This window comes from Macrotis lagotis, chromosome 7 (genome assembly GCF_037893015.1).
Source record: "Macrotis lagotis isolate mMagLag1 chromosome 7, bilby.v1.9.chrom.fasta, whole genome shotgun sequence".
In the NCBI taxonomy this organism is placed as follows: Eukaryota; Metazoa; Chordata; class Mammalia; order Peramelemorphia; family Peramelidae; genus Macrotis; species Macrotis lagotis.
Genome location: NC_133664.1, coordinates 138,855,329 through 138,876,478, shown reverse-complemented (window position 1 = coordinate 138,876,478; position 21,150 = coordinate 138,855,329). Strand labels below are relative to the sequence as shown.

Genomic DNA, 21,150 nt, shown 5'->3' with positions numbered 1-21,150 from the left:
TGATTTGAAGCTCTGATGCCAAATCCAATGCCCAATCCAATAATGAAATTATAAAATATATTTGTTAATAAATATTACTAAATCTGGGTCTACATAAATGCCTCCTTTAAAATCAAATTACAATTAATCTATTTCAGTCATTTTACATAAAAACATTTTTATTTTATAAATTAAATTTTCACCATTCAGGAAAGAGCAAATAATATCATTCAATGAAAACATAACTCAGAAATTTGAGAAGTGACATTTTTTTCAAGTTTAAAAGAATACTGAGGAAGCAGCAACATATGCAGTCAAGTGTTCCTAAATATTTCTGTATCATAGACCTCTGGGAATTCAGTGGAGACCTTGGAGCTCTTCTTAGAAGGAGGAGAAATTTAAATTCAAAGAAGGGAAGGGAGATAATTGTTGGGGAAAAGGACTTTAAGGAACTGGGTAAAGATGCTATGCAGAATAAACACTGAAGATTGATTATAAATGCTATGGGTCTTTTCTTTCTGGCATTTCATTTAACTTACTATTTTCTCCCTTCATTTTAGATTGATTTTGAAGATGTGATAGCAGAACCAGAAGGAACACACAGCTTTGATGGGATCTGGAAGACAAGTTTTACCACCTTCACTGTGACAAAATACTGGTTTTATCGCTTGCTCACTACACTCTTCGGCATACCAATGGCACTCATCTGGGGCATTTACTTTGCCATTCTTTCCTTCCTGCACATTTGGGCAGTTGTGCCATGCATCAAGAGCTACCTGATTGAGATCCAGTGTATTGGCCGGATCTATTCAATCTGCATCCACACCTTCTGTGACCCACTCTTTGAGGCTATCGGCAAAATCTTCAGCAAGATCCGGATCTCTGTACAAAAGGAAATATAAATGACATTTCAAGCAAAAAATTCCACCTGATTCTTTCTGGTTTTCATTTTCATGGTGCCAATTTCAAGTTTCAAGTTGCTTGTACAACAGCAAGTTGTTAGTATCTTGACCCAAAACAAAGAATTACTTGCTCAGTTTTTATTCTTAATACCATCTTGGAGATTTTTTTATACTTCTTGCGCACTCTGCATTAATTAAACCAGTTCTAATCTCCTAAACTTTTCCCATTCTATATGCATGCATTATCATTCCACTAAGAAACGAACTGATAGGAGTGTTCAATCTTGTAAGAAAAATTGACATTAATATAATGAAGAAATACAAAATAAAAAAAATAAAATAAAATACTTTCCCACGCTAGAATGTTGATCATTGTATTGTGGGCAGAGTTTTAAATTACTACTGCAGAATATACAGGGTATGTTAGCAGGTCTTTAATAAATGTTCTTTTATTTCCATTGTCCACTGTCTGTCAGTGGACTGCAGCTGTTCACTTAAATGGTCTGATTTTGTCTACCAACAGACAGAGATGGAGGTGACAAGAATTGACTAATCTCCTACGTTCATGCTACCCAACTAATGCCATACTGATTTTGAAATTTTGACCTATGTATTTCCTGTGCCTTAATGTTTATTATCCTCATAAAAAAGACATATGAAGTGCCTTCCTGTTTTTTTCCTTCATAATCTCCCTCTTGAATGCTGCCCATTTGTCAGCTTTTATTAGAAGGTCAGCAGCTTCAGTGAAGATCAAAGTGAGAAAAATCACATTACCTTGTTCTCCTAGACTGTTTCTAACTCTGAGCTACAGCATGTGCCTAAGGTAATGTCGGCGCTATTCTCCTGCAGTCTCTCTGCAATTGTTCCTATTAAGTTAAGTCAGGGTCAGTCCTAGGAAGAAAATCAAGGTGGATGACTGGGACCAGGTCCACTCTGAGCTGTCAGTGGCTAAAACCAGCTTTTAGAGTCTCTTACCAGCCAAGCAAGGTCAGCATGCTGTTTAGCTCACAGTTTATTTTCAGGAATATTCACGCTTTGCTGAGTCCAAACTAATTCATCACAAGGGTGATTTAGCAGGTCGACATTGTCCTCTGCTCTTTTAGCTAATCCATAGGCATCAGGAAGTGATGTCTTAATGGAAACTATTATGTGAGACTGTTAAGTGTTGCAAAATGTGACCCCTTCAAAATAAAGCATGTGCAACACGTTGTTATGCTGTGATACCCCTACTCACCCCTGCCCCAGGAGCTTTTGCCTATATCCAAACATTACTGTGTTTAGAGACAAGTCTCTTAAGGGTTGGCAAAAAGCTTTTGGCAGAGGGTGAGGAGGGGGAAAGGGGGGGGGGAGGCATCAAGGTAATTTTGCTGGAATAAGTTCAGCTCCTTCTGAACTCAAACTGAGGAATCTCTCCATTAACCTGAATTATACAGAAAGCTGCCTGGTACCATGGAAAGCTTTGTTCCTAGTGCTAATAGAATGCTTTTGCCTTTTGAGTTATTTGTGCTTACAGTGGTTGAGTTCCCTCCCCCCATATATATTGGAAACCTGCTTGACCAAATGCAGCTTCCATTTTTTTTCTGGCACATAAATTACCAACCTATTAACTTTTTTAACATTTAAAACAGACACTGGCATGGATAGAGTTTTACTTTTTTTACTATGTACATAATTGAAAGTGTACTATTTTAGATATTTTGCAGTATAAAAACACATCATGTCAAGAATGTTAACATAAAATATTTTATCTTCATATGATGCAAATCACTTTGGAAATAGCCTTATTGATTCAATGTATAAACTGTTTATCCTAAGAAATATCTGTTTCACATAGATCTATAGTACCTATTAAAAATGGACTGCTGATCCAAGACATTTACAATACTATATGCTTACTGATATATATTTTACACTTTTTTATCCTGCATGTACTGTAAAAGGCTACAATTCTGCACAATAAAAATGTTTAACAGTGATTCCAGGGCAATACTCTGCATTATTTTCTCCTTCTCCCTAAAACTTTCCCAATTAATTAAGAAAAATAACTCATATGTTTAAGTATCTTTTAATTCTCTTAGCTCTAAAATTGTGTGGTTATACTATGATAGCTTATTACTTTGTGTAAAAAAAAAGTAATTCATGAGAGATAGAACAATTGGAAAATGTTTTCTTTAGGATCAGCACTGTGCTAAGTTATGGGCTTAAAACTACAAGCAAGTAAGAGTGTCCCTGTTCTGCCCTCAAAGAGCTTGTCTTCTAATGAGAAAAGAAGACATAAAGGAAAGTTAGAAGGGAGTGGGGATTGGCGATTGGATATATGCACTTGTTGCCATCAGTTGGAGCTGTCAGGGCAACCTGGTCCTGGCAAGTTAAGACCAAAACTCTTCTATCAGAAACAAAATGCCCAGGGGGCAGAGACCAAATCACTAATGGGGAAGTTGTAGCCCAAGTAGAGATGGCAGAGGTGGAGCAGGTTACAGTATATGCCCACTAATATAGGGAAGATGTCTGAGTGACATGAAATGAGGAGCAGAAAGGAAAATGATCACAATAAATAATAGCAGTTTATTATAGTTTATTATGAAGTGTGAGACTTACCATAAAAAGTTAAAGGAGAAGGTAACATGGGAAGTTTGAAGAGAGATAAAATACTGTATAATACAACTGTGAATTGGTTAGGAAAGAATAGAATGCTTGCCTTTCTACAGGGAAAGATCAATTGAGACTAGATAAAACATATTCCTAGTGGACTCCAGAATTTCATTTTCATGATTTTTTCTTATATGAATATAATTTATTCTTATATGAATAAGAGCAAATGTTATATATGAGTAGTCATAATTTGGGGACAGGATTTGGCAGTGTGATCAGTGAAAAGACAAAGAGGCAAGAATTATGAGGATAAAGGATACTGTAAAATTGACTTGATTCATCAAGAACTCAAGAAAAGTATGAGAGAAAAGTACAGTCACTTCAAGGGTGAGGGGTTGGGGAAAACGGAAAGTTATAGTGAAGACAAAGCTTTTATCCCCAATCAGGTTTTGATATAAGTAGTTTCTTTCCATTTGGTCTTAACACAAAGCTATCAAGAAAAATCAATTAAAATGGGACTCTACCACATGGCCCACTTGATGTGGAGTGGAGAGAGCTTCCCCAGAGGTTGCTTCATGGTGTTCTGGGGACTCTGGCTCTTCTCACATAGCAATGTCCAATCCTCCCATTCTCTCTCCCCTCATTTATGAAATGAGGGTTCAGGCACAGTCTGTGATGTTTGTCTGAAATACAGAGATGACTAATTATAGTTTTGGATCCAACTCATAACCCAGACTCAAACTTTTACAAGTTCGTTGGATCTTTCAGACCTCTGACATTACCCTCACAGACTGGGTCTTCTGTACATATGAAAAGGTATTGAAATGGGAACGCATTGATGAAGATTTTCATGTTGACAGAATCATGGTTTAAAGCTGATAGACCTCAGAAGGCATCTAGGAATCTGGGATCCACTAAGATTAAGTGACTCCCCCAAGGTCATGAAGGTAGTAATCATGAGAGGCAGAATTTAAACCAACATCCTATGAATTCAGAGAGCATTCTTTCCATTGCAGTTATATAAATCAAATCTTATTTTTCATGCTATTTTGAAAAATAAAAGATTTTCCTTCCTGCCTATCTCTCAGAAACACTTTTACTATGTACACTGGGGATTTCTCTGCTCTTGTGGTCCTATAAAAATTAATGAGACTGATTGGGCAGTAGATACGTATGATTGTGTTTAAGGGATTTTTTAAAGCCATTACTAGCATATGTCATTAGGATCCAACTGAGAACAGGGCAGACTGTGAGAGAATCTTATAGAAATAACATCACATACTCTCTTAAAAGAAATGAAATAGTCTGAAACAGTGATGATCTCTCCTTGGGGTTTATTGTTTGAATTCTGGCCCAGATTCCATGATAAATAAAAATAAGGTTATGACTTTTCTATCTACAAATCTATTATACAGACTTTTTTAAAAAAAATTCTGAATCTGGGATCTCAAAAAAGAATATTATCTTCCATAGTTTGCATTCCAATATTAGACATGGAATTGTAATCAGGTTTTTAAAAATTTCCTAAAATAAAATGTCATGAAAGTTGCTTAAATGAAAATATTAGATGCATGAACAATTTCATAAGGTTCCACAAAAATATATTATAATTTTTTATTGTTGTTATCATTGAGCCCAATTATTAAATTTCCTTTTTTGAAAAGATTTGTAAAAGTCACACCAAAATGGTAAACCACTTTGAGATATAGAGCAATTGGAAACTGTTTGCTTTAGGATCAGCACTATGCTAAGTTATGGGCTTAAAAATACAAGCAAGTAAGAGTGTCCCTGTCCTGCCCTCACAGAGCTTGTCTTCTAATGAGAAAAGAAGACAAAAGAAAGTTAGAATAACTGTTTAAAATTAGAAGAAATGTCAGGGATCAACTAGTATGACCTTTTAGCCACTCACACATCTTGAAAATGTCCAAACTCAGGGCGGCTAGGTAGTGTAGTGGATAAAGCACCAGCCCTGGAGTCAGGAGTACCTGGGTTCAAATCCAGTCTCAGACACTTAATAATTGCCTAGCTGTGTGGTCTTGGGCAAGCCACTTAACCCCATTGCCTAGCAAAAACCTAAAAAAAACAAAGAAAATGTCCAAACTCTAGACTTGCTTTTCCATGCCATATGAACATTTAACATGTGAGTTTCCCAAAGCTAGGATAGCTGAACCTTTCAGTTGGTGCTATAATAATAATAATAATAATAATAATAATAATAATAATAATAATAATAATAATAAGGTTGTTCCTTCATTTTTGAAGAAGACCATGACATCACAGAAGTAATGCCATGACAAGTACATGAACTGGATTTGAGTCATTTTCTCCTAGTCATCTAGGTTCAGTGACCAGATATGAATGAAGATGACTGGAGATGACCCTGGATGCTAGGTAATCAGAATTAAGTAACTTGGCCAAGACCGCACAGCTAATAAGTGTCAGAGACTGGATTCAAACTCCTGCCCTCCTGGTTCCAAGGCCTGTGCTCTATTCATTGCACCATCTAGCAAGAATGAGAGATTTAGAACCACCTCAAGGTCTTGGGTATCTTGCCTCCATTGTTATATGTTTTCCCCACTGTCACTTACTAGTGATTAGCACTCCAGTTCCATTTAACTGATTAACATCCATTATAACAGGCTATTTATTTCAGAGATATGGGAAGGACAAAAATTAAAAACATTTTCTCCAACATGTCAGGGCACAGTCTCCTCTAAGCCTCTTCAATCCCCAGGGAGAGTGGGCTCAAACTGGTTTTAAACATCACTCCCATCAAGTTTACTCCACATGCAACATAGACACCATCTCTCCTCAAAGTTCTACTTTCTAACAAAGTTCTGAAGGTTGTCCTTACAGGACTAAGGATGGATGACCACAAAATCTGGGATGGACTGTATGAACTCCTGAACCCCCATTTCTGGTAGCTCATCATTCTGACTTATCATAGCACACAAGACAATAGCTGTCTCCAAAACTCCTTTATCTAAAGCTGGAAAGAAGAAATACAAAGAGGCAAATATCTATCTATAGATAGATAGATAGATAGATAGATAGATAGATAGATAGATAGATATATGCTAGCTCACATTCATTTGCCCTATACCTCTTTACATTAATGTACCTCTCACTTAAGCATTACTATATCTCAATCTCCTCTTTGCCTTTCAGGTAACTCAGGAAAACCAGTTACAGACTGTCTGCACATGTTACATGTGGGGATTGTATGAACTGAATATACTAGTACCTAGAACTCAGGAAAAGGAGAAAATGATTATAAGAGAGCAAGAAAAGGAGGTATATGGAAGTAACGAAAATGGGAAGAAATGTAATTTATTTCCAAGTAAAGAAAGATAGTCACAAAGCAAGAAGATCGCAGCTGCTTCCATATATTACTATCTTCTCTTAATGATTAAAAACAGATTACATCATAAAAATCAGCACATTTAACAATATTATATTCAGTGATTACACCTTCTTTACTCACTATACTCCCCTTAGTTGTATAATTCTGTTTTCTTGCACCTTTGCTCTGTAGTGAGGAAAAAAAGGACACAGTTTTCAAAGCTTGCCTAGGGCACTCACATATCTCTCCTATCCTTGGGTCTCTCTTCCCATTCTGATCACTTTTTTTCCTCCAAACTTCCCTTGTTTATTCTATCCTAATCGTTTTCAATGCAATTGCAATGGGTAGGCTTGTAATCTGCAAATCAGCTACATTTCCTCATTTTTAATGAGTAACATTAAATAGTTTAGAATTCTCAATAAATTCTCCAGGAGAATAATTGCTCTGGGAAGTCAAGGACTGCTTTTTTAAAATCCTTTTTTGTGTCATCAGCAGAAAGCAATGTGTTTGGTACACACTAAGGTTTTTTTTTTATTTTTCTGATACTTATTTTATTCCTCCTATATAACTATTTAGCTATATTTTTACATTATATTTGTCTTCCAATTATATTACAATAGTAATATGTACCTATCATTTTTGTAAGGTTTTGAATTTTACAATTTTCCCCCACCCTCCCTTTCCTCCCCCCACAGAAAGCTGATAGTCTTTACATTGTTTCCATGCTATACATTGATGTAAATTGAAAGTGTTTTAAGAGTAAACATAAACCCCCCTCCCCCTCCAAGAAGATGAGAAACATCAAGAATAGAGAGAGAGAAAAAAATGTATTTCAGTCTGTGTTCTGCTTCCAATGGCTCTGTCTTTGGGGTGAGTTGCTTTATCATAAGTCCAAAAGAGAAATTGCTTCAATATTTTTCCCACAGATGCTATTCCTAGCTGTACCTCCACTCTATTTCTCCCTCACTGTCATTTATTCTATTCTCTCTCTCCTTTCATCCTGGTCCTGTCCAAAAGTGTGTTGAATCTGACTACCTCTCCCTTGATCTTCCCGCTCTTCTATCACCTATTCCCCCCATTCCCTCTTATCCCATCCCTTTCTTCTCATTTTTCTCTAGGGTAATATAGATTTCCTCACCCTATTAAGTGTGTATGTTATTTCCTCTCTGAGCCATTTCTGATGAGAATGAAGGCTCACTCATTCCCCCTTGCTTTCTCCCTTTCCACTCCATTGAAAAAGCTTTTACTTGACTCTTAAGTGAAATTTCTTAGCTTCTTCTTCATCTCTTTTTCCTTACTGCCAGTACTTTCCTTTATCACCTATTGACTCCATCTTTTTTACTATATTATACCATAATATTCAACTCCTTCCTATGTCCTGTTTATATATGCTTCTTCTTACAGCTCTTATAAATGAGAAAGTTCATATGAGTTAACAATACCTTCTTCCCATGCAGGAATACAAACAGTTCAATAACATTAAGTTCCTCATAGTTAGTCCTTCTCTTCCAACCTCCTCTATGGTTCACCAGTCTTGTACTTGGAGATCAAACTTTCTGTTCAGCTCTGGTTGTTTCAATAGGAAAGTTTGAAAGTCCCCTGTTTCATTAAAAGTCCAACTTTTCCCCTGGAAAAGGATGTTCAGTTTTGCTGGGTAGTTGATTCTCGGTTGTAAACCAAGATCTTTTGCCTTCCAGAATATCATATTCTAATCCCTACGAGCCCTTAATGTAGATACTGCCAGATCCTGTGTAATCCTAACTATGGAGCCTTGGTAGTTGAATTGTTTGTTTCTGACAGCTTTTTAGAATTTTCTCTTTGATTTGGGAGTTTTGGAATTTTGTTATAATATTCATGGAAGTTTTTCTTTTGGGATCTCTTTCAGGTGGTGATTGGTGAATTCCATCAATTTTTATTTTACGCTCTGCTTCTAGGATTTCAGGGCAACTTTGCTGTATTATTTCTTGAAAAATGAAGCCTAGGCTCTTCTCCTGATCATTGCTTTCAGATAGCCCAATAATTTTTAAATTATTTTTTTCTGGATCTGTTTTTTGGGGACAGTTGTTTTTCCAACGAGATATTTCACATTTTCTTCTAATTTTGGCTTTTATTTCTTGCTGATTTCTTGCAAAGTCAAAAGCTTCCTTTAGTTCCATTCTGCATTTGTAAGAGTTATTTTATTCAGAGAGCTTTTTTATCTCCTTTTATAGCTGGCCAATACTGCTTTTTAAGGCATTCTTCTCCTTATTTGCCTTTTTGTTTTGCTTTATTCCATTAGGCCTAAAGTGGTTTTTAATATATTATTTTCTTCAGTATGTTTTGTATATCTTTCAGCAAGCTTTTGATTTGTTTTTTCATGATTTTTCTGCATCACTCTCATTTTTCCTCCCAATTTTTCCTCCATCTCCCTTAATTGCTTTCCTAAGTCCTCCCCCTTTTCCTTTGCAAGGCAGATGGGGTTAAGTGGCTTTCCCAAGGCCACACAGCTAGGCAATTACTAAGTGTCTGAAGCTGGATTTGAACTCAAGTACTCCTGACTCCACGGCTGGTGCTCTATCCACTGAGGCACCAAGCCATCCCCCTTAATTGCTTTTCAAAGACTTTTTTGAGCTCATCCATAGTCTGAGCCCATTTTCTATTTCTCTTGGAGGTTTTAGATATGGAAGTTTTGATTTTGTGGTCATCTTAGTATGTGTTTTGATCTTCCATAGGACTAAAAGTAATTCTCTGTGATCAGATTCTTCTTTTTCTGTTGTTTACTCATTTCCTCAGACCAAGACAGCACTTTCAAGGCTTTTGGGGTTGGGGGGGCACCCCATTGGGATTTTTATTCCTCCAAAGTTTTATGCTCTCTTTTTTTTTAGGATTTTGCAAGGCAAATGGGGGTAAAGTGGCTTGCCCAAGGCCACACAGCTAGGTAATTATTAAGTGTCTGAGACCGGATTTGAACCCAGGTACTCCTGACTCCAGGGCCGGTGCTTTATCCACTACGACACCTAGCTGCCCCCCAGTTTTATGCTCTCTTGTCTGTGCTTTGATATATAGATGATTACCTCACTTCCCTCTGCCCTGGAGCTATAAGGAAGGATCCAGCTTGGCTACTTAGTATGGATGCCCAAAATGCAGCCTGGATCTGAGTGTAGGTTAACAGCAGAGTCCTACCCTGAGGAAGTGCAGCGAAATTTCTGCAGTCTTCCCTGACCCCTTACCATCTCTGGGGATGCAGGCTGCTTTCTTCAGATTCTCATTGCAGATTCTGTGGCCTGTGCTCCTCATTCCACACTTATTCTGGTGTAGCAGAGTTCTCTCACCGCCCCTTGAAGCTATTGCTGGTGATCTCTGGGCTGGGTTGGGTTGATCTGGGCTGCACTGCAGCTACAGTTTTTTCCCAACCCCCCGGTCCTGATGAAACACACCTTTGCCAAGGAACTTCTATGCTATCTTGGACTGGGAAAATGTATCACTCAGTCTTTCTGTAGGTTCTGCCCCATCTAAATTTTGGCTAGAGTCAAAATTTGTTGGCTTTTGGAGTTTTGGGGAGGAGTTACTGGGAAATGCTGTCTTCCCTCCACCATCTTGACTCTGCCCATCCATGCTAAGGGTTTTTGCTGACTGATTAATTTTAGCTTGTTTCTCCATCAAATCCTCATGAAGTTATATATAATAATGTAATAGAGGCTTTAAGACTACAATGCTATACTTGCAACTTGGAACTAAGAAAATACCTAATACATCATGAAGAATTCTCTAGTATTAAAGATATGTAAGTTATATTAAAATAATGTCAGAAAATGTCCCTCATAAATGTGCCCTTAAACTTACCATGTTTGCCACTAAACTGACCTTCTATTAACAGTACACATATTAAATCATAGGGAAAGAAATTAAAATCTTTCAATAATTAATCTTCAATTAATCAATTAATTCTTAAATGCTATATATTAATCATATTGAAAGTAGTATTATTAACAATTAGTGGAGATCTATTTTAGCTATGAAGCTACTGTCAGCAGCAACTTTGCGCATCTTTCATTACACGAATGTGTCTGTCTGATTTGTGTAAGCAAATATTATTGGAATCTCAAGTTTAAATACTTTTTTACTACTAATTTGCAGCTTCCCCATTCATCACTATGATCCTAGGATTTCATGTTCTTAATGGGCTATATAGTCCCTATTATGAAACATAGTAGTATCTTAAAATAGGTTCAGTTCATTCTTATTCATCTATATCCACAAAGAGGAATACTGTCACAGATAAACCCAGAATGATTTATATTTTACTTTATAATATGTTTTCATAATTCATTTCAGTCAATTTAACTTAATAATCTTTTTTTAGCATCTGCCACACTGTACTAGGGAGTAAAACATGCAACTATCTAGATAGCTTTTCACCTTTCCGGCAAAACTTCTAACAACAGTAATCTAAATTCCGTGCCTTCACCTCTTAATCTCTTCTGTATTTTTTGTAATCTGGCTTTCTGTTCAATCTCTCTAAAATAAAAGAATGTTTTTTCCTAGTGTTCATAACTTTACCTAATAAATTCAATGACTTTTTTTATCACTACATCCTTCTAGACCTCTCTGAACTATTTGCCACTCTTGATTATCTATTCTTCCTGCATAATCTCTCTTCTTTAGATTTTCAAGACAATAATTCTCTTCTAGATCTCTTACCTGTCTAACCAGTCCTTCTCAGTCTCTTTTGCTGGATTTTCAGTTTTTGCAAAGCATCTATGAGTTTTATTAACTTCCTGTGTAGATGCCTCCCAAGTCTACATGTTTGGCTCAATATATTTTCTATATTTCCAGTTACCTGCTGTATAACCCCATCTAAATATCCCATTAGTGTTTCAAACACAACATATATAAAATAAAACATTATATTCCCCCCCCAAAAAAACCTCATCCTTCCACTATTCTTCCTCTTTTCTGTCAAAAATACTATCATTTATCCAGTTATCAGAACCTCAGGACCAACCCCAATTCTTCACTCTCCCTTATCCCTTATCCTCCATACCAAGTCTGTTCAATTCTACCTTCACAAATTTACTCCGTTCTACCTCTCACATTTGTGCCATTCTTTCCATTCATAGAACCATACTTAAGGAGCTCAGAGTCCCTCATTTGGATTATTATTGCATTATTATAACAATCTCTTTTTAAAATCCTCCCCTTTCCCAAATCTATCTTCTAAAAAGAAGTCAAGTTGAAATTTATAAAACACAGATCTGATCATAGCCCTTTCCTATTTAAAAAAAATTCAGTGTATTTCTATGACAAAATGTAAAAGAATCCTTGACTGAGCACATAAAACTGTCCAGAAATGGGTCCCAAACCTTTGCATATTTCACATTACTCCCTTTTGTGCAATTTCTGTTCCACTCAAGTGACCTGCTAGTTGTTCTCCATAGATAACATTTCATCTCCATATACAAGGGTCTAAAATGCTATTTCTCTTCACCTCTGCCAGCTCCAAGAATGACAAACTTTCTTCAAAGGTTTTAGGATCCCTTCCCTGATATACATTCTTGTCAATGCTCATTGTGTCTCAAAATAACTTTTATTTCCTCACCTGAGTAATATGAGATCCTTAAGGACAAGACAGTTTAAATGTTGTGTTTGCATCATCAGAAACCAGAATAAAGAAGATAAGCACTTAATAAATGTTTTTTCAAATTTAATTGGAAAAACAAAGTATAAAACTCAGGAAGATTTGAGTCCACATCTTGTTTCAGATACTTCCTAGCTGTGTAATTCTGGACAAGTCACTTACCTTTTTTTAGTCTGTGTCTTCGTTTATAAAATATGAATAATAATGGCATCTACATCACAACCTTATTGTGAATGTCAAATGAGATAATACTTGTGTACTTTCTAAATCTGTACTTCAAAATTCTAGCTATTATTATTATTAGTTAAAAAGTCCTTTCACTCAAGAAGTTTACATTTTCCTGTAATTTGGAACTCTACCCAAAGGACAAAAAAAAAACTGCACATGCTCTTTGATCTAGAATACCTCTATTAGGTCTATATCCCAGAGAGATCACAAAAAAGGGTAAAAAAAAAAACCCCAAATTCACAAAAATGTTCATAACTCTTTTCTTAGTGGCAAAGAATTGGAAACTGAAGGGATTTCCATCAATTGGGGAATGGTTAAACACATTGTGATATATGAATGTGATGGACTACTGTTGTTTTCTAAGAAAGCGTGAAGGATGGGATTTTTGGAAAGCCTGGAAAGACTTGCATGAATTGATATGGAGTGAAATGAATAAAACCAGAAGAACATTGTACACACACACACACACACACACACACACACACACACACACACACACAGCAACTTCATGTGAAGATCAGCTATGATGGACTTGCTCAACTCAGCAGTATAATAATCAAACACAATTCTAAAGGATTTGTGATGGAAAATAACATCCACATCCAGAGAAGGAACTAGGGAGTCTGATTGCAAACCAAACCTTACTATTTTCAATATTTCAAATTTGTTTTATGTTTTATGGTTCTTTTACCCTCTCATGGTTTTTCCCCTTTTTTATTTGATTCTTTCACAACATGATTAGTATGGATACACATTTAACATTGTTATACATGTATTACCTGTATTAAATTGTTTTCAGTCAGGGGAAAGGGGGAGGGAAGAGGAAAAAGGGAGAAAAATGTGAAACTCAAAATCTTACAAAAATGATTATTGGAAACTATCTTTGCATAAAATTGGAAAAATAAATAAATTTTTTTAAAAAGGGTTTACATTTTCCTGGAGTATACATTTACCCAGATATATATGTATATATATATATATATATATATATATATATATATATATATATATATATATATATAATATATACACCCCAAAATGTGAGCAGAAACATTCAACAATTGGATTGATCACAAAGATTTCCTTTTAGAAGCAGCCACTGTGCTGAGTCTTGAAAGAAGCAAATGATTTCAAGAGATTAAGATGAAAAGAGGGACCATTTGAGGCCTGATGGTCAAAGGGGACTCAGAGGCAAGGAGACTGAAATATATTTGGAATTAAAAGTGGTTTATGTTTTGTGATTATACAACACATCAAAGAAAATTATTCTGAATCACACAATGAACCCAATACTTTCCTAAGACCATCCTTTCCTATCCCATCCCTGTATTTCATTTCTTAGAGATCTCTACTCCTTGCTAGGGATTGTCAAAAAATACCAAGCTGGGCTCTGTGTGCATGTGTGTGTGGGGCGTGGGGAGAAAGTATTGTGCCAAAGCTTTCTGGGTCACAAAAGAACAAAGGTATTTTAAGGGTGTCACACGTCTTTTGATTTAAGCCCCCACCCCTGATCTTGAGAGAATGCCTTCATCGGATAGCTCACTAAGTTTAGTAGCAGAATTCCAAGTTACAAATACAATGACTGGAATGTCCAAAGGAAGTTTTTTGAATATAAGGGGAAAGAATCTTGGCATTGTAAAGGACCTTAGAGGTCTTTCAGTCTAATCCCCAGACCATTGCATGAATCATCCTAACAAACAACCCTCACTGCTTGAGGACTTTTTGTGATATGGAACTTAATACTCTTAGGACAACTTGTTTTTTTTTTTTTTACTATTAGACAGTTCTAATGGTTAGCAAGTTCTTATTTAAGGTGACATAGAATCTTTCTCCCTCTAATTTATACCTCTTGGTCCTATTTTAGATTTATCTTTGAATCTATGAAGAATAAGAATAATGCTTCTTATATGTGTATTTTTTTTTATTTTCACCCAAATTAGATTTAAAACAATTTTAACACTTTTTTAAAGTTTTGACTTCCAAATTCTAGTCCATGCCCCCCCCCAAGATGGTAAGTAATGAGATATTGGTTATATATGTGCAATCATGTAAAGCATTTCTATATTATAAAAAAAGAATGAAAGAAAGGTAAAAATATCAAGTTTCAGTCTATTCAGACAATGTCAGTTCTTTCTCTAGAGGCAGATAGTATGCCTTTATCATTAGTCATTTGAGATTGCTAAGAATACTTAAGACATCCACAGTTCTTCCTGGTATGGTATCCCTATTATGAGGTACAATGTTATCTTAGCTTTCGTTCACTTCACTCACCATTAGTTCATGTAAGTCTTTCCATGTTTTTCTGAAATCATCCTGCTTGTCATTTCTTATATCACAGAAATATTCCATCACAATCATACATCACAAATGTTTACCATTTTTCCAATTGATGGACATCCTTTCTATTTCCAATTCTTAAAGGTTAATGCTTCTTGCAAATGGAAAGCCCTTTAAATATCTGAAAAGATTTGTCATGTTCCCCTTCAAGTCTTCTAGTGTCCTCGCAATCTTTCTCTTAACCTTTTTCTATGCCCTGGGCTCCTCTGACAAACTGACAAAGCCTATGGACTGTTCTCAGGATAATGTTTTTAAATGTAGAAAATACACAGGATTACAAATTAAACCAATTACATTGGAATACAATTATCAAAATACAATTTTCAAAGCTCAGAGATTACCTCATTTGAGACCTACACCAGCTTTCACTCCTGCCAAAAAGTCTATCTTGATTCTTACCTCACCTCTCTTAGCTTATTTTGTTGCTATGTGCATCCTGGAAATTACTTTGGAAAGTATTTTAACATTCTTTTTACATGTTGTTTCTCTCCCAATAGAATGAAAACTCCTTATTTGTTGCTACTGTTGTTACCTCTGCTACTGCTGCTGTTGTCTTGAATTGTTTCAGTCATGTATGATTCCTCATGACCCCATCTTGAGGTTTTCTTGGCAAAGATATTGAAGTGGTTTGCCATTTCTTTCTCCTGCTCATTTAACAGATGAAGAACTGAAGCAAACAAGGTTAAGTAACTTGCCCAGGATCACACAGCTAGTAAGTGTTTGAGGCCAGATTTGTGCAAGCTCTATCCATTTTTACCACCTAGCTGCTATCATCATTATCATCATCATCATAATTATCATCATAAATATTAATAATGACTAATAAAAATTGACACTGTTTATATAATGGTTTAAGTTTTGCAAGGTAATTTGTAAAAAACACATTTTATCTTTACAAAAACTCTAGGGATATAGGTACCATTCTCTTCCCCATTTTACAAATGAGAAAACTGAGGCAGACAGTGATTGAGGAACTTGCCCAGGATCAGGCTATATCTAGTAAGTATCTGAATTTGAACTCAGGCTTTCCTGACTTTAACTCCAGCACTGTTTTCACTGTATCACCTCACTATTCATGAGCCGCTACTCAGTCCTTTCCATTTGACAGAGCTTGCTCTTCTAGCATAACCTTTAAAAAGCCATGATTATGTTCATGCTACAAAAAAAGACAAGCAGATACATCTGTAGCTTGTGCTTGCAGTTGAATGAAACCCCAAAGTCTTTCACATATACTACTATCTAGCCATGTCCTCCATTATATTCTTGAGCTCTTAAATTCTTTAGTTAATTAAATCATTATTGCTTCCTTTTATAAGTATTCAGGACCTATCCATTTAACAATTTATGCTAGAGCTTTGTCAAGACTTGACATCAATTTCACCAATGGATAGCTTGCAGAGACAATTTCCCAAAAATTTCCCAAAAAAGTCAAACAATAATCATTATTTTAAAAAATTATAAAAAATCAACTAAAATTATTTTAAAATAACCATACACTGATAACCACTGAGAATACAAAAAATGGGAAAAGATAGTTCCTGACCCAAAGGAGATCACCATCTAATGGAGGAGACAACAGTCAAACAAATATGCAGACAAGTTATCCAAAAGATAAAAAGAAAATAATTAATAGAGGAAGTCATCAGAATTAAAAGAATATGGTTGAGACTTATTGTAAAAGAAAAGATATTTATCTATCTAGAATTTCTCCTGTTCGCTATAATATATAAAAAGTATAGTCAGTAGTGCAACAATCAAATTAGATATCTTTTCATTCTTACAATTCAGGAATTCTTTGCACATAAGTTAGATGACTTCTTGCTATCATTTCACCAATTATTAGCTTTGATTTCAATCACATTTATCCTATATTTTCCTATCTGAAGTTCACTTTCCTTACTAGAAAAGGCAGGTGTAAAAAAGGAAGGGAAGACTTTTATAATTAGGTTTTTTTTCCCCATCACCTTTAAGTGTCTTCTTTACTCTTTTTCTGTCCTCAAATAGTTTTGCTTACCCTAGTATTCTTACAAGTCTCATCTTAATCTGAACTTTAGTCTTTCTGTTTCTATTTATACAAGTTTGAACTATCCTATATCCATCTGTGATTATATATCTCTATTTCCAGCTTTTTGTACATGTCCCATGTAAGTCTAAGCAATTTGTAAATCATTTTGTAAGTCATTCAAAAGTTCTCTGTGAAACTGCATCACTCATGTCTTCCTCCATAGCTAAGCTTCTTCAAAAATTTGTCTATACACATTGTCTTCCCCCTCCTCTCTCTTTCTCTCTCTACCTCTGTCTCCTGTCTCTGTTTCTTTCTGTCCCTCTGTCTCTCTGTCTCTCTCTTTCTCTACCTTTCTTTGTGTCTCTCTGTTTCTGTCTCTCTCTGTCCCTCTGTCTCTGTCTCTTTCTCTCTCTGTCTGTCTCTCTCTCCCCACCCCAGTCTTCTTCCCTCCTTTTCCTATTTTTCTATCTTTTTCTTGTCTCTCTTCTTTGTCTCTGTCTCTGTCTCTCTCTTAAGACTTTGTGATCTAGCCCACACCCACAATGCTAATGAAGCTACTTTCTCAGAGGTCACCTGTTATCTCCAAATCACCAAATCCAATGACTTTTTCTTCAGTCCTCATCCTTTTTGATCTCTTTGTGCCATTAATATCACTCTCCTATGGAATATTCTTCTATAAAGGTACAATAAATGGAGTTATAAACAATAATTGTTCCTCTACCCAGGAGACTAAACACTCACCTCTATCCCTTCTCTACTAAGGGGCACTTCTGCTATGATCTATAACTGTGATCTTGATTTGGTTCAGTGCTAGAGGAGTTTGATTTCCCTAAAAGGGGGTTTAGATTTATTTTCTTAAACTGTTCGGTTCATTAATTCCTGTACCGTAATGCCTAGGCAGATGGATTAGATTTTGGTATGATCTAGAGAAGAATAGGACTATTCTCAAAACACAATAAAAACAAGGTATTTATTTCCTTCAAGAAAAATTAAAGTTGAACACAAAACATTTATAAATGCACAAACCAAGATTAAGTAACTTAACTTGTAACTGTAATTATACTTTCCTGGGAGGGCTATGTATGGTTATTCAGAGAGGACTAGTATCACTGGTGTGAGGGTTTGCTGAGTCCTTTTCTGTTTATAGACCTTTAATGTCCAAGATCATCTATTTTGCCCCAGATCATTCCAGTCACCTTAACTTTTATCTTGCCACTGGACTTCAATGACCCAGGAAGAGAGAGCATGACGTTTGTGCAACTCTACTTTATTTGAATCAAATTCACTTATAAGTTAAGACATCACAATATGATGTTATTGGTTTTGTTTGAAAAGGAAGGATGAACAACTCTCTCAAGAGGTTAATATTTAAACCTTATCTAATAGGCACTTTATATTTCAGCTGGGTTTAGCACTATCCAGAAAGTAGATGTCCTCTGGCAAACCAGGCCAGGGTTTGGGCTCTTCATCTCTTTGTTAGTTATCTGCTCCAAGAGCCTTGAAATAATTGCTAGGAACTCTCCTTGCTCTCTTGATGCCCTTATGATCTTAAATGATGGCCTCCAAGTCTGGGCATATTCATCTTATTAGGAAGGAAAAAACACAGAAGAGGTATTCTAAAATCTTAATTACCTAGACAAGACAAGGACTTTTGCTACAAAGTATCCATAGTCCAAGGGTGGCCAGGATGTAAGAATAAGCAGATAGAGAACAAGAATCTTTCCCCACCTTAATTCATAAGAAAAGATGATATTTGGAAGGTTGAAAGAAAAGGAACTTAGAGACAATCATTTCCTTTTGCTAAAGCCACTGAATCATTGACTCTTCCCACTCAATAAGGACATCAAAGAGTCAAGGTCCCTTAACACTGAATAAGGTTCACAAGGCTTACCTGAAAGCAGAAAGGGCAGCTCTACAATTGCTCTGATCAAACTTCCAACTCTGCTCCCCTTCTTAAAAAATAATGTCATTCAAAATGAAATTAGACCCTATTGATATTTGACAGTTCATTTTACTAATTGTTTTTCAAACACTCAATAATTCTCTTTTGTCATTGGTCCCTGTCTTGTGATTCAAAAAAGAAATGCTCATTTGTAAGTCCTTAAATGAAAAACAAAGATTTTCTGTTTCATTTTAAGTGATAATAATCCAAAATAAAATAGTTCATTAAGATATATTCATTTGCTAGTTCAGGGAATCTCTACGTCAATAGGTTATGATTTATATGTCAGAAAAATGATTAGTTACTTGGAGAGAGGTTTTAACTTTTTTTTATTTTGAAGTCACAAGCTGTTGAACTTAGAAGAGGTTTGTCAAAATCAGTCAAAATTGATTTTCTTGTTGCAGGCAGACAAGGGAAAGGTATAAATAGGATTGATTCAGTCACCAAGTTTCAAATCATTCTTATTTTCTAATCAAAACTCCAGATGCATCACTATGCTATAACTTTACAATATGTTTTTCTTTTCTTCTTTTTTCCATACACTCTCATCCATCCTTCCCTGTCATTCCTTCTGTCTTTTCTGCACACTATTTTTGATATGCAGACATGTGTGTTCTCTAAATAAGTTTATCTACCAAGACTGTCACAGATGTTTTTAGATATGTTTTTCCCAATTCAGTAATTCTACTCATATGTTTATACAGCTGTTTAGAGAAGAGACACTAATACAGCAGCTGTTGACTGGTTTTCCACTGACTGAAGACTCACTCAACCTGCCATTAGACCAGAAGGTTGTAAATAATGGGAGTGAGAATTTAAAATGTATTTGGGAAGGAAGGAGAATTTGGGGCAAATAAGTAGAGAAGGACAGGTTAGTGAAAAGAATAAATGCAAAGAACAGAAATGAAAGTATCTGATTTTAAAATATTTATCTCTCTCTAAATATATATGTGTGTGTGTGTGTGTGTGTGTATCTCAAAATATTTTCAAATAGGAGGAAATGTGAACTTAGCTAGCTAGCACTTTAACATAGTAACTGAAAAATCTAATGTGAAAACTTTGTAAGAGGTGAAATGATTGAAACAGGAACATTTCACAACAAATAAAATTACTCCCTCTTTTTTTCCTATTAGAATGATTTCAACTAGTTAGCTGTATGGTAGGCATTCTGAGTGTCAGTCAAAAACATTCTTCAGAAAAAAATAGTTGTTTGAATCCTACATTATATTTCATAGACCCCTGGAAAAGGTGAGATAAAATTAGCCTACAATTCCAGAACAGCAAATCCTGTTGACAGTATAACTCAGAGGAAATGCTTTCCTGATACTTATCAGGTATTATTAGCATTTGTAATCTGGGTTTGACATATCCTTTACCATTTTAAAGTACTTTGTGTTCTTTTGCTCTGTGTTTTCCTGACTCCATAAATGTATTCTGTTTCCCATGCTTACTGTATTAAGAGAGGCCTTCTAGCTTTCAGGAATAAGTAGGTACTCCATGCAAGTCAGACCACATTTACAGTATTGTATTTAGTGGAGTGTATAGGGAGTCAAGGAGGACTGGTGCCTCTGGTGCAAGGGCTAAACTAGATTAGAGTAACCATCAGGCTTCAAACCTATCAGTAAACCAGATGCTATTGACTTCAAACATGTGAAGATTTCTCTCTGTGGAATAGGTGGATGAGAACAATTTGTTCGGATAGACATAAAGACAGCTAGGAGCTGGTGGAGTGCTTAAGAGATTGAGCCAGGTCATCCACTGCATCTCTGGCCATGGCGTGTCTTGACTCATACATGAAATGGATATAGGTAGAGTTGTACAAAGTCATCAACCTCAATCTCTCTTCCAAAGTCATCAAAGTCCAGTGGGAAGATAAAATCAAGACAATCAATTTTACTACCTGACTTCTACATACATATGCATTCTCCATATATGTAGGTATACATACTAGATATATTTATCCATAAATATTGTGTTTCATTTTAGAATGAAGTTTAAGAACATGGACTATTTAACTTTTGATTTTGTATTTACAGTGATTAATATAGAAGATGGACACAAGATAAAAGATCTGTTTTCTTGACTGATATATGTTCCCCCACAGAACTTAAGTCCAAGCAGATAGTCATCAAATCTTTGTTGAATTCAACATACATTTGTTCCATGCTTATTGTTTGTAGAATTCTGTGTTAGCTACCAGAGAAA

The 21,150-nt window shown here is 35.6% G+C and overlaps 1 protein-coding gene across 2 annotated transcripts in view; it reads left to right on the top strand.

Moving 5' to 3' along the window:
- The window catches only part of CAV1 (caveolin 1), a 44,163-nt gene extending 41,311 nt beyond the window's left edge, over nucleotides 1-2,852 (top strand). For both annotated transcript variants that reach the window (XM_074193856.1, XM_074193855.1), the window contains exon 3: nucleotides 540-2,852. In XM_074193856.1, the coding sequence (XP_074049957.1) occupies nucleotides 540-881 (342 nt within the window). In that variant the 3' untranslated portion in view covers nucleotides 882-2,852. The remainder of the gene's footprint in view (nucleotides 1-539) is intronic.
- The last annotated feature ends 18,298 nt before the right edge of the window (nucleotides 2,853-21,150 follow it).